General features: G+C 45.9%; 1 protein-coding gene across 1 annotated transcript in view; it reads left to right on the plus strand.

The window, feature by feature from the left end:
- The window catches only part of SCPEP1 (serine carboxypeptidase 1), a 32,508-nt gene that overhangs the window by 10,155 nt on the left and 9,255 nt on the right, over positions 1 to 13,098 (plus strand). The window contains exons 4-8 of the mRNA XM_004747347.3: positions 2,182 to 2,337; positions 2,652 to 2,726; positions 7,700 to 7,772; positions 12,018 to 12,055; positions 12,444 to 12,572. Coding sequence (XP_004747404.1) covers positions 2,182 to 2,337; positions 2,652 to 2,726; positions 7,700 to 7,772; positions 12,018 to 12,055; positions 12,444 to 12,572 — 471 coding nt within the window. The remainder of the gene's footprint in view (positions 1 to 2,181; positions 2,338 to 2,651; positions 2,727 to 7,699; positions 7,773 to 12,017; positions 12,056 to 12,443; positions 12,573 to 13,098) is intronic.

Genomic DNA, 13,098 nt, shown 5'->3' on the forward strand with positions numbered 1-13,098 from the left:
GAGCCGAAGGCAGATGCCTTACCAACTGAGCCACCTAGGCACCCCTAAAAACGAATTCCTAAAATAAAGCCTTGTTGAAATAAAATTCACACACCATACGACTCACCCATTGAGAGGGTATGATTCAGTGGCTTTCAGTATATTCAGTTTTACAACCGTTACCATGGCTAATTTCAGAACATTTTCACTACCCTCCCATCCCAGAAAACCACATACCCCTTAGCTATTAAGCACTAGTCTCTCCTTAGGCCACCACTCTTCAACCTTCGTCTCTGTAGACTTGGCTGGGTAAGCCATCTTGTAACTATGGAGTCATACAGTATGTGGCCTTTGGTGTGTGGCTTCCTTCACGTCTCGTGATATTTACCATGGATGGTACATCCATGTCGTGTGTGCCACTAGAGCCCCTTTTGTACGGCTGAATAATGTTCTGTCGTATGGATGGACCACATTCTGTCTGTCTCTCCATCTGTTGATGGACAACTGGGTTGTTTCCATCCTTTGGCTCTGATGACGAGTGTAGGGGACCCTGGGGCTCAAACATTCATAAGAGTTCCTGTTTTTGGTTTTGGGGGGGGATCTACCTCAAAGTGGAGTGGCGGGGTCACCTGGTGACTCTATGTTAGACCCCCACGCGTTGTTAACATTCTTCCTCCCTCCCTTTCCCATCCTCTCTAGTGGCTGCTTTCAGAGCACCTCTCTGATGCAATTCGTTCCTTAGTTTAATATCTTCCAATTCCCAAAAGATCAGATTCCTGGGCATAAGCTGGTCTCTGCTTGTCTCCTGCCCCATGTCCCAACATCTGTCTTTGTACACCCTCCCTTCAGGCCTCTGCTTGGCCAGTTCCTTGGCGTGGACCTCGTTCCTTTGGCCCCTCACTCTCTCCTGCCTTCCCATACTCATGTCTATCATTCAAAACTCAGTGCGGGACCGCCTCTTCCTCAAGGTTCCCCCGGAGTCCTTGGATTCTCTTTGTCCGTCTCCCTCAAGTGCAGTTTACCTTTGCCTCAGGGTCTTTGCACATGCTGTTCCCTTGGCCTGGGAACATTCCAGAACTTGCTTCTGACTGAAATATCACTCCCATGTGTAGTAGCTGAGTGCCACACTGGTGGCAAATAAAAATAAACTCATTCGGGGCGCCTGGGTGGCTCAGTGGGTTAGGCCGCTGCCTTCGGCTCAGGTCATGATCTCAGGGTCCTGGGATCGAGTCCCGCATCGGGCTCTCTGCTCAGCAGGGAGCCTGCTTCCTCCTCTCTCTCTCTCTCTGCCTGCCTCTCTGCCTACTTGTAATCTCTCTCTGTCAAGTAAAATAAATAAAATATTAAAAAAAAAATAAACTCGTTCACAAGTTTTCCAGAACTCTGAGTGTAGTACAACTTGGCAGAGTCTGAATGAGAAGTGAGGAGGCCAGGCCCGAGTGCTGGTGCTGCTATTATTTGTCCAGCTTTGTGACCTTCCTTGGACAAGTCCTGGGTCTTTTCTCGACTTTAATTCCCTGATCGGTAAAGGACATGGCTGGACTGTGTCACCAGGGATGATCCTTCCAGACAGAAGAGTCTATAGCCCTGAGCTTCTGGAAAAGGTATTAGGATAAGTTCTGTGCTCATGGTGTTCTGGAGGCCAGACTGGTGTGGAAATTGGATTCATCTTGAAAAAAACTGATGGGTGATGTTCAGACCTGGGATGTACTGTCTCTGCTTTGAGCCATGGCTCCTGCTGACACTGTGTGGTCCTACCTGAGCTCACGGATTACATTTAAGACACTGTGTTGTGTGAAAGTGACAGCTAGGATGCTTTGGTCCCTGTGTATATGGACATACCTCTTCTCTCCTTTGCTTTTCTTTGCCTTAGTAGTCTACGTTCCTGGCCCTTCTTATTTATTTTCTTAAAGTAGGCTCCAGGCCCAGTGTGGGGCTTGAACTCACAACCCTGAGGTCAGGAGTTGCAAGCTCTACTGACTAAGCCAGCCAGGCACCTGTCCTGTCCCTTATTATTTTTTGAAATCCCTTTAGCAGTAGGATTGTAAACTCACTGATACTTTCATATGCCTGGGTTCAAGTGCATAGAAGATGGTGGAAATAAAAAAATAAAATAAAATAAAAATAAATTTTAAATAGATGGTGGAGAGACAGTTGGTGACTAACTGATTGTACCACTTGACTTTCCTGTGTGACGTGTAGCTCCAGTCGGCCAGTCTCCTATTCGTGGATAACCCGGTGGGCACTGGGTTCAGTTACGTGAACAGGAGTGACGCGTATGCCAAAGACCTCGCCACCGTGGCGTCAGACATGATGGTTCTCCTGAAGACTTTCTTCGATTGCCACAAGGAATTTCAGGTGAACAGTGACTCGGGGATGGCTAAGCAGAGGGGGTAGCAGTCACACTGCTGTAGCCATCTGAATTAACTTCGATTTCCCCAGAAGTTCAATGTCCAGCTATTATCAGAGAAAACCTTTCTGCACCCAAGAGCAGGTTGTGGCCTTTTGTTTCTGTCATCTCTAAAAGTGGTTTTGAGCTTAATATGGAGGAAAAGACCAAGAAAAGAGATTTGTCTGGCCATTACATGCAGTAGAAATGTGAAATTAATTCATGTGGGGAAAAAAAAGGCATTCAGCATATTTAATTCTTTGTAAATCCCTTTTCTTGCTAGACGATTCCATTCTACATTTTCTCAGAGTCCTACGGAGGAAAAATGGCAGCCGGCATTGGTCTAGAACTTTATAAGGTAACGGGGGAGAGGACTGTTGTTTTGATTTCAGACAAAAACTGATTGTGTTCCTTTCTGTATCACCTGATATTGAATATACTTTGAGTGGGACCTTGAATAAAGTCTGTAATAACCACAAAAGGTTTCAAAGAGAACAGTGAAGGTTGCCCTAGCAGATGTGGAACAGGCTATAAAGAAAGCTACACCATGAGGTGCGTGGGTGGCTAAGTTGTGAAGCATCTCCCTCCAGCTCAGGTCATGATCCCAGTGTCCTGGGATTGAGCCCTGCATTGGACTCCTTGCTCAGTGGGAAGCCTGCTTCTCCCTCTCCCACTCCCCTGCTTGGGTTCCCTCTCTCGCTGTGTCTCTCTCTATCAAAGAAAGTAATTAATTTTAATTAAAAAAAGAAAGCTACAGCAAGTAAACCAATGTGGTACTAGCACAGCAGCAGACTAACAGATTAAATGTAGCAGGATATGATGTGTATATATGTGTCTGTAAGTAACATATATGTGTCGTGCATATGATCATATGGCATGATCATACGCGATGATAAGATGGCATTTCAAATCATTGGGCAGCAGATAGGATACTCAGTGAATGGTATGGAAACAAATGGCTCTCACTTTGAAAAACCATCATGTGGAATTCTTTCTTTGATAAAATATCAGTTCAAGATTAAAAATCTAAACATAAGGGACGCCTGGTTGGCTCAGTTGGTTGGGCAGCTGCCTTCGGCTCGGGTCGTGGTCCCGGCGTCCTGGGATCGGGTCCCGCATCAGGCTCCTTGCTCGGCGGGGAGCCTGCTTCTCCCTCTGCCTCTGCCTGCCATTCTGTCTGCCTGTGCTCGCTCTCTCCCACTCTCTCTCTCTGATAAATAAATAAAATCTTTAAAAAAAAAAAATCTAAACGTAAGAGGCACCTGGGTGGCTCAGCGGGTTAAAGCCTCGGCCTTCGGCTCAGGTCATGATCCCAGGGTCCTAGGATTGAGCCCCGCATCAGGCTCTGTGCTCTGCAGGGAGTCCGCTTCCTTCTCTCTGCCTCCTTGTGATTTCTGTCTGTCAAATAAATAAATAAAATCTTTAAAAAAAAAAATCTAAACATAAAAAAAATCTAAGCATAAAAACCAAAACTGTAAGAGAACCTGAGGCTTTCCTTCATTGTCTTAATTTTCTTTTAATTTTTAGATGATGATGATGATGATGATGGTGATGATTTAGAGAGAGAGAACATGAGCCAAGAAGGAGGTAGGCCAGAGGGAGGGAGAGAGAGAATCTCAAGCAGACTCCATGCCCAGCACAGAACTCAACATGGGGCTCCATCTTACAACCCTGAGATCCTGACCTGAGCCTAAATCAAGAGTTGGACACAACTGACTGAGCCCCTGAAGCTCTCCATCATAGGATGGAACACCCAAAGCCAAAAAGAATGAGGTTGACATATTTAGACCCCATGCAGATTTAAACTTGAGAGTTCCATAGATAATTTCAAAAGATGTATATGTATACAAATATATGATAGAAAAAGTATTCATATTGATAACCATAAACCAGGACAATATGCTAGTAGCAAATGTGCAAATATAAAGAAGCCATTTATAGAAAAAATGCAAACAGCCATGAACATAGGACAAATGCTCAACTTTTGTTAGTAGCCAAATCTATAAGACTTATAAATATTTAAATATTGGTGACACCCAGTTTTGGTAAGAAGTCAGGGAAATAAGTGCTCTCCTGCACTTTTGGTGGAAATTGGGCGGGGGGTGCGTTCCTGGGTGTCTCAGTTGGTTAAGTGACTCCTTCAGCTCAGGTCATGATGCCAGGGTCTTGGAATCAAGTCCCGCGTTGGGCTCCCTGCTCAGCGGGGAGTCTGCTTCCCCCTCTCTCTCTCTGCCTGCTACTCTGCCTGCCTGTGCTCTCTGTCTGTCTGTCTCTCTCTCTGTCAAATAAATAAATAAAATATTTAAAAATAAATAAATAAAAGGGCAATTTGGCAGTCTTTGTCAGCTTTTAAAGTTTGTATGCCCTTGGACCCAATAGTTTCAGTTCCAGGAACCAGGAATTCTTTTTTTTTTTTTTTAAGATTTTATTTATTTATTTGACAGACAGAGATCACAAGTAGGCAGAGAGGCAGGCAGAGAGAGAGAGAGGAGGCAGCAGGCTCCCTGCTGAGCAGAGAGCCTGATGCGGGGCTCGATCCCAGGACTCTGAGATCATGACCTGAGCCAAAGGCAGAGGCTTAACCCACTGAGCCACCCAGGCGCCCCTGTCCTTGGGAATTCTTACATGTGTGTGTGTCAGAGGATTTTTTTTTTAACATACATTTATTTATTTATTTGAGCGAGAGAGAGTCAGTGAGAGTGTGGGGTGTGGGGGAGCAGAGGGAGAAGGAGAATGTCTTAAGCAGACTCTGCACTGTGCATGGAGCCCAGCATGGGGGTCAATCCTAAAACCTTGAGATCACAACCTGGGCCAAAACCAAGAGTCAGACACTTAACTGACTGAGCTACCCAGGCGCCCCAAGTCAGAGGATGTTTAATTCACTATTGCTTACAGTGCCCGTCGACTGAAAACAAGGTCAGTGGTTGTCCCTAGAGGATTAGTTAAGTAAAGGAAGTGTATCTTTCCATGGGAAATATTTGCAGCCGTCATAAAGAATGGATGCCTCTTTATATATGTGTGTGTGTATAAGCTTGTGAGAGCAAAGGAAGGGTTTAAGGTATGTGCCATGTGAACTGTGGCTGACCGGTGAGCAGGAGGTCGCATGTGGGACAGAGGGGAAAGTTTCGCCACATTTTCTCCTGTCCCCTGCGGTGTTCCAGTTTGTTTCCAGTGAGCTCATAGGACCTTTACTTTTTTTTAAAAAAGATTTTATTTATCTATTTGACAGAGAGAGATCACTAGTAGGCAGAGAGACAGGCAGAGAGAGAGGAAGGGAAGCAGGCTCCCCGCTGAGCAGAGAGCCCGATGCGGGCCGTGATCCCAGGACCCCGAGATCATGACCTGAGCCGAAGGCAGATGCTTAATCCACTGAGCCCCCCAGGTGCCTCGACCTTTACTTTTTTAAGATTCATTAGTTCTGTTTAAAAAATGAACCTTCATAAGAAATAGTATATGTGCATAACAGAAAATTAGAAAATACAGCAAGCACAAACTAAGGCTTAAAACGTCACCTTCCCACCAGGTAGAGAGCCCCCCCAGCACCTTAGTGGATAGCCTTTACATCCGCTCCTGCACTGTAATAAAACGCTTTTTAAACCATTATGAGATCATCTTGGGCATAATGTCTACAGCCTTCTTTCTTCAGTCGCTAGTCCTCACCTTCCCATTTCAGTACTTTTTCATCTCAGATAGTCGTCTCAAATATTAATGATCGCAGCGTGTCCTTGATAGCCAGTTAGTCTAAGCCATTGTTCAAACCAGATGCAGGAATTACATCTGGCTGCGGTGTCCCTAACGTCTGTTTTCATCTAGTGCAGCTCCTTTATTATGACTGATTTGGTGAAGAAACCAGACCATGGCTTGTCTCCTTTTCTGGATTTGTCTGGTAACCTCTTCATTGTGTTTTTTTATTTAGCTTATTTTTCTCTCTATTGTATTTCCTATGAAACTGTAAGTTAGATACAAAGGTCTAATATATATTCAAGGTAAAAGTTCTGGGTAGCAGGGGCACCTGCATGGCTCAGTCATTAAGTGCCTGCCTTCAGCTCAGGACATGGTCTCAGGGTCCTGGGATGAAGCCCTGCATCAGGCTCTCTGCTCAGCAGGAAGCCTGCTTCTCCCTCTCCCTCTCCCTGTCCCCCTGCTGTGTCTCTCTCTCTCTGTCAAATAAATAAAATTAAAAAAAAAAAAAAAAAGAGGGGCACCTGGGTGGCTCAGTGGGTTAAGCCTCTGCCTTCAACTCAGGTCATGATCTCAGAGTCCTGGGATCGAGCCCCACATCAGCTCTCTGCTCAACGGGGAGACTGCTTCCCCTTCTCTCTGTCTGTCTCTCTGCCTACTTGTGATCTCTCTCTCTCTCTCTCTCTGTGTCAAATAAATAAAATCTTTAAAAAAAAAAAAGTTTTGGATAGCATATATTATAATAGGTCAGGTGCCCCACATACATCTTTTTCAAACACATTTTTTTGTTGGTTTGTTTGAGTACAGTTGACACACAATGTTAAATTAGTTTCAGGTGTGTACCAGTGATTCATTTTCTCATATAAGTAGGACTATGGAAAATCCAAATATAACTTGACTCTCCCAGAACTTAACTACTAATAGCCTCCTGTTGACCAGAAGCCTTGCTGAGAACATAAAGTATGTTACGTATATTATATACTATATTCTACGTATATTATATACTGTATTCTTACAGTGAAGTAAGCTAGAAAAGGAAATGCTATTAAGAAGAACTTAAGAGAAATATATTTACATTACTGTATTGTATTTGTTGGAAAAAATCTGTGTGTAACTAGACTTGTGCTGTTCCTACCCTATGTTCACGGGTCCACTTGATATTCTTCTTTCCTCATTTTTATACAAATGATAGTATAGTTCTGAGGCATCCCTCCCTCCCTCAAAGACCTCCTGAGGAGGACCGCCACCCCTTCAGCAGCTGCCATGTGGACAGTGACCTGTACCCACGTCCTCCCTACCCCAGCACCTTGTGAAGGATCCCAGACCTCAGGGGAAAGAGTGCCAGTGACCCTTGGAAAGAAGCTAGGGCCACACCAGACCCCATGCACATCCTGCCAACACTCTTATGAAAACAGTAGAGAGAAACTCGAGCGGTTCTTCCTCATTTTGCAAATGGCAGCAGGAAAGAGTTACTCTGGTTCTCCACTGGGTCTCTTAGGTCTTTGGATACCAGAGAGTCTTAGAAAGGATGCGCAGAAGTTTTCTGTGCTCGGGAAAGGTGGTGCATAAAGGCTTGGCTCGCTCCTGCTGAAGAAGGGACAGAGGTCTCTGGGTTTCCTTGGCAAGAATGTTTCTGGGCTCTTCTTTCAGGCCATTCAGGAAGGGACCATCCAGTGCAACTTTGCCGGCGTCGCTTTGGGTGACTCGTGGATCTCCCCTGTTGGTAAGTCCAGAATCCTTCGATGCTTTACTCCTTTTCTCCATCCTTTCCTGGGACTTGGGGCTGTGTGGTCCAGATCAAAAAACAGGGAAACAGAATTTTCTGGATCCTTGGAGATGTCAAAGCAGAAAGCATTTGCCTCAGGAGTGTCCCAAGAAATTTGGGGATGAGAACTCATTTATAGAGCTCCTACCATGGATTGCTGCTGGCCAGATTAATTCTCTTATTTGATTCTTACACTAAAAGAATCACAGTTTACAGTTGAAGACTTTTTTTTTTTTTTTTAAATAAGAGAAGGGGGTGCAGTGGGAGATTGGGAGAGAGTGAGTGAGAATCTTAATGCAGGCTCCGTGCCCAGCACAAGCCCAAGGCAGGGCTCAATCTTATAAACCTTGAGATCATGACCTGAGCCAAAATCAAGATTTTGATGCCTAACTGACTGAGCCACCCTGGTGCCCCTACAGTTGAAAACATTTTAAAGACTAGAGAGGTGGTGGAAGTTGCCCTCAGACAGCATGAGTGGCCCCATCGGGATTCAAACCCTAGTCTGTATGAGCAAATGGGGTGGAATTTCCATCTGTTGCTCACAGTGGTGGTGAGATGTTACATTAGGTCCTGCTGCTCAGGTTCATTGTTTCAGGGCCAGAGTGTCCTCTTTGGGACTACAGACAAAAGTGGTTTGTGATGCAGACATCTGGGGTGTAGCTTCCCATGTCAGAAGTTGTCACGGTGGTGGGGTTAACTCTAATCTCAGGGCTGTTGACCGTTGAAGCCACATAATTCTTTGTTGCGGGACTTGTCCTGTCCATTGTAGGGTATTAGCAGCATCTGTACCCTTCAGATGTCAGTATGCCCACCCCAGTGTGACACACACACACACACACACACACACACACACGCTCCTCCTGATGTTCCTGGTTGAGAACCGCTCGAACCTAACAGAAGGTGACTTTTCATAGGCAAGACCAAACTACAAAGTAGGAAATTAGAAGAGAAGTTACCTCTGGAGGAGGGAGGGGAATGAGCTGGAAGGGGATACCAAGGAACTTTCTAGGCTGTGTGTGTTCTCTGTCTTCGTTGGGGTGGTCATTACGTGGGTGTGTGTATTCATCAGAACGTCTGAATTGGCATGTATGATTTCTGATGTGTGATGATGCCTCGGTTTTTAAAAATAGTAATTTGTAAAAAGCAATATTTTTCTCCTTAAAGGTGGGGATTAAGTTTGTGACAGAGCCATGCCTCTAATGGATTCGGGATATCCCAATGCTGTTGAGAATGGTGTCTCTTGTCCTTATTCTAGGCATCATCCAGGGCTGAAATAGCATAAGTGAGAGCTCTGGAGTTAGCATTGGGAGAAGAGCTCTTCTTTGTTTTTCCTTCCTGGATAGACCTCCTAGGACATCATAAAGCTTCAGAAGCCTTGATCAGAGGTGTGAGGCCCCCTGTCTCACTCAAAATCACAGCCATGGGCCTTAATGCTGCCTTCTGGGGTCTCATCACAGTTTCTAACAGCACTCAACACCTGGCATGCATTAACTTCATTTAACACTTACGACAGCTCCATGGGATGGATGCTATTATGATCACAGTTTTGGAGATGATGAAACTGAGGCTCAGAGAGGCTGAACAATTTTCCTAAAGTCAGCATTCATGTCCAGGCAGCAGGCTCCAGACTCTATGGACTCACCCAGTACATTGCACCTACCAACACAAGACACAAGGCTTTACAAGTGCTGTTCATCGGGCCCCTGGGTGGCTCAATGGGTTAGGCCTCTGCCTTTAGCTCAGGTCATGATCCCAGGGTCCTGGGATCGAGCCCTCCATCGGGCTCTCTGCTCAGGGGGAGCCTGCTTCTCCCTCTCTCTCTGCCTGCCTCTCTGCCTACTTGTGATCTCTCTCTCTCTCTGTGTGTCAAATAAATTAAAAACAAAAAGAGAAATTTAAAAAACCAAAACAACAACAACAACAACAAAAAACAAGTGCCATTCATCCTGTCCAAAATCTACCTTTTTTCACCTTACTGTGACGAAGTTCCCCTTAGAAATCTTCCTGCCCAGGAGCGCCTGGGTGGCTCATTGGATTAAGCATCTGACTCTTGATTTCAGCTCCAGATCATGATCTCAGGGTCATGAGATCAAGCCCCGTGTTTTCTCTTTCTCTCTCTTCCTCTGCCCCTCCCTCCCCCTACCCCCCACTTCCTGTTTGCACTTGTGCACTCTCTCTTAATTAAAAAAAAGAAAGAAAGAAAGAAAAAAGAAATCTTCTGCCCAGATCTGAATCCCTCCTTTCAGATCCACTTAAGTTCACCCTGCCATCCCAGAAATACTCCTTTTTTGAGAGAGAAATACTGTTAATTTATATGAACAATTATTATTTGCTAGGTAGTAGCCATTTTGCTAGGTGCTAGGAAGGATGCACAGACAAGCTCCATGTCTTCAAGAAGATCTACACAGTTCAAGATGGTAGCCGTAGTCATATGTAGCTCAATTTAAATTAATTAACGTACAATAAAAATTTTAATCTCTCAATTGCACTGTCCACATTTTAAGCACCCAGTAGCCACACATGACTGTAGAGTTATCCTGGACCACATAGATAGAGACTATTTCCATCACCTCAGGAAGTTCTGTTGCACATCAGAGGTTGGCGGACTACAGCATACAAATTGAGTCTGTCCTGCCACCCTCCTTTGGTAGAGAAGCTTTTTACTGGGACACAGTTACACCCATTCGTTTACATGTTGTGTGTGGCTGTTTGGAGGTTGCCGCAACAGAGTCAAGTAGTTGCAAAAGAGGCTGCCTGGCCTGGAAAGCAAAAAATGTTTACTGTTTGTTCCTTTATAGAAAAGTTTTGTCCCTCCCTGGTCTAGATCCAGCAGGGAATGGGCGCATTGGAAAAGTTGCAGACGATTCTGTATTTCAAGAAACTAAGGCAGAAACTTGATAGTTAAATTGCAGAGATGAAGGATAGTGAGGTCCCCTGGTACGTCTGCATGTCTCAGGGTGTACCCTGAAGAATACCAGACCAGTGAGGTGCTATGCAAAGGGCTTCGTGGTCAGGTAAGTTGCCAGGGCTCAGTACTGGCTCTACCTCCTCAAGGTTTCACAGGCCTGTGAAAGGCTCTGAGAAGTCCTGCAGGGGGGTGAAATACTCTGTTTTGCATAGCCTCAGAGATATTTAACTGAAGAATCGTTTTTTCTTCTCTGATATGTAGGCTGAACTCCTGCAGTATTGAAGCTCCTTAAAACATACTTTGAGGGCACCTGGGTGGCTCAGTGGGTTGAGCCACTGACTTCGGCTCAAGTCATGATCTCAGGGTCCTGGGATCGAGTCCCACATCGGGCTCTCTGCTCAGCAGGGGGCCTGCTTCCCTTCCTCTCTCTCTGCCTGCCTCTCTGCCTACTTGTGATTTCTCTCTGTCGAATAAATAAATAAAATCTTTTAAAAAACAAAACAAAACATACTTTGAGATGCTTGGCCTTAGGGAACTATTGAAGTCTTTTAAGCAAAGGAGTGACATATCCAGTGTGCAAGTTATGGTCCTTGATACTTTGTTGGCACATCTCAGTGGTACTAGCCTTATGTAGAGTTACGGGAGTTGCGAATCTGTCAGACCAAGCCCAACTCTTCTATCTGAGAGCAGACATTATTTTACTCGTTTGTATCTCTAAAATTCCTTGCTGGCTTCCAACCCTTTGTAAATTCTCAGATATGCTTGTGGAATAGAAAAGAATTGGCTGATAGTGTAGTCCTAGGCGCTTGAATTACAAAGTCCATAGTCTTCCTCCTTAATTAGCTCCTCGGCAGAAGCTAGTGTTCCCAGACTGGAGGAGCAAATAGAGAGCAGAAATGTGAGGGTGGGGGGGAATGTTCTAAGCTGTCGGAAAGCCCAGAGGTCTAGCAGAGAGGAACCTGTGTTCATGCCCGCATGCGCACGCGCACACACACACACACACACACACACCCATGCCTGCGGGGATGCCATCACTGGCCGGGACTCACTCGCTGCTCCAAGATCAAGCCAAATTAACGTGTCATTAGCCCTGAATCAACAGAAAGGTCCCCACATCATGCCGCCTCCCGAGTGGGGGTGCCCTGCCAGGGGCATCAGTGAGTTAAGAAGCCGATAGCCCCAGAGCCACCAGCTTTCTTGCTTCTGTCTCCACTTTGAGAGGGAAGCTAGTTGGGTTTTTCTTTGGAAGGGAGAGCCACGGTGGACTTACTTTGTACCTGTGTGGTTTCCTTCAGATTCGGTGCTCTCCTGGGGACCATTCCTATACAGCGTGGTAAGTAGATGAGTCCTCATCTCGGCACCCTCCATGGTAAGCAGCCCAGCAGACCTCTCCTGGCTCTGTCCCCAGGACATACAGGCTAGCTGGGTTTGCCTACGAAGTTGACACTGCACCCTTGGGGGAAACTGAATGAACCATCAGCCCAGTTCCCTGTTTCTCCAGGCATAAGAAACATAGTGTTTAAAATCTCCCCAACTTTTTATGAGAAAAATTTTCACATATGCAGAAAAGTTGAAAGATCCCATGAACACCCCTATACCCACCATCTGGACTCTGCCAGCGTTTTGCTCTCTTTCTTTCTGTCACCAGTCCCCAGCTGTGGTGATGCCGGGTCTGCGTCTCTGAGTAGAGCAGGCCTTCTCATTCTCGGTTTGCATTCCAGTCTCTTCTCGATGACCAAGGCCTGGCAGAGGTGTCTCAGGTTGCAGAGGATGTCCTGGATGCCGTGAATAAGGGGCTCTACAAAGAGGCCACCCAGCTGTGGGGCAAAGCAGAAATGGTCATTGAACAGGTAATGGGCCACACTCGGGGGCAGCCCACTTGCCTCGTTCCCACGTGGAGCTAGGGCCCCCTGGTTGGTGCTACCAGGGTTTGGGTCTATTCTGAGACTCCCCGCAGATCTGAAAAGGGTCACGTGCTAAACAATAAAGCCGATGAATCAGTGATGAGGTCAGAAAACCACCCCAGGCCTGCCAGACCCGCTTGTCTCTTGACCGAATGTATGGTCATCCTGAGAAATGATATGTCTTGCAGAAGTGAATGTTTGAATTCTTGCCAGGCAACATTCTGCCCCCAGAGAGCCAGGACAGAAGAATGCACAGCTGAGGATGAGTGTGCAGGACCCTCCTTGGCCCTGTTCTCCGTGTAGAATAACAGGCGGTCCTTTGGTTTTCTCCAGCATCTGAGCTCCATGTGGAAAAACTGCTCACTCCCCCTGCCCCAGGATCAGGCTGACTGCCGGTCTCAGCCCTCAGAGCTGCATTTCTTTCTGTTTCTGGCAAATTGTTACAAAGTTCAAGCTGTTCTCGGATAAGATG

Source organism: Mustela putorius, unplaced genomic scaffold (assembly GCF_011764305.1).
Source record: "Mustela putorius furo isolate JIRA1106 unplaced genomic scaffold, ASM1176430v1.1 tig00003962_pilon_pilon_pilon, whole genome shotgun sequence".
In the NCBI taxonomy this organism is placed as follows: Eukaryota; Metazoa; Chordata; class Mammalia; order Carnivora; family Mustelidae; genus Mustela; species Mustela putorius.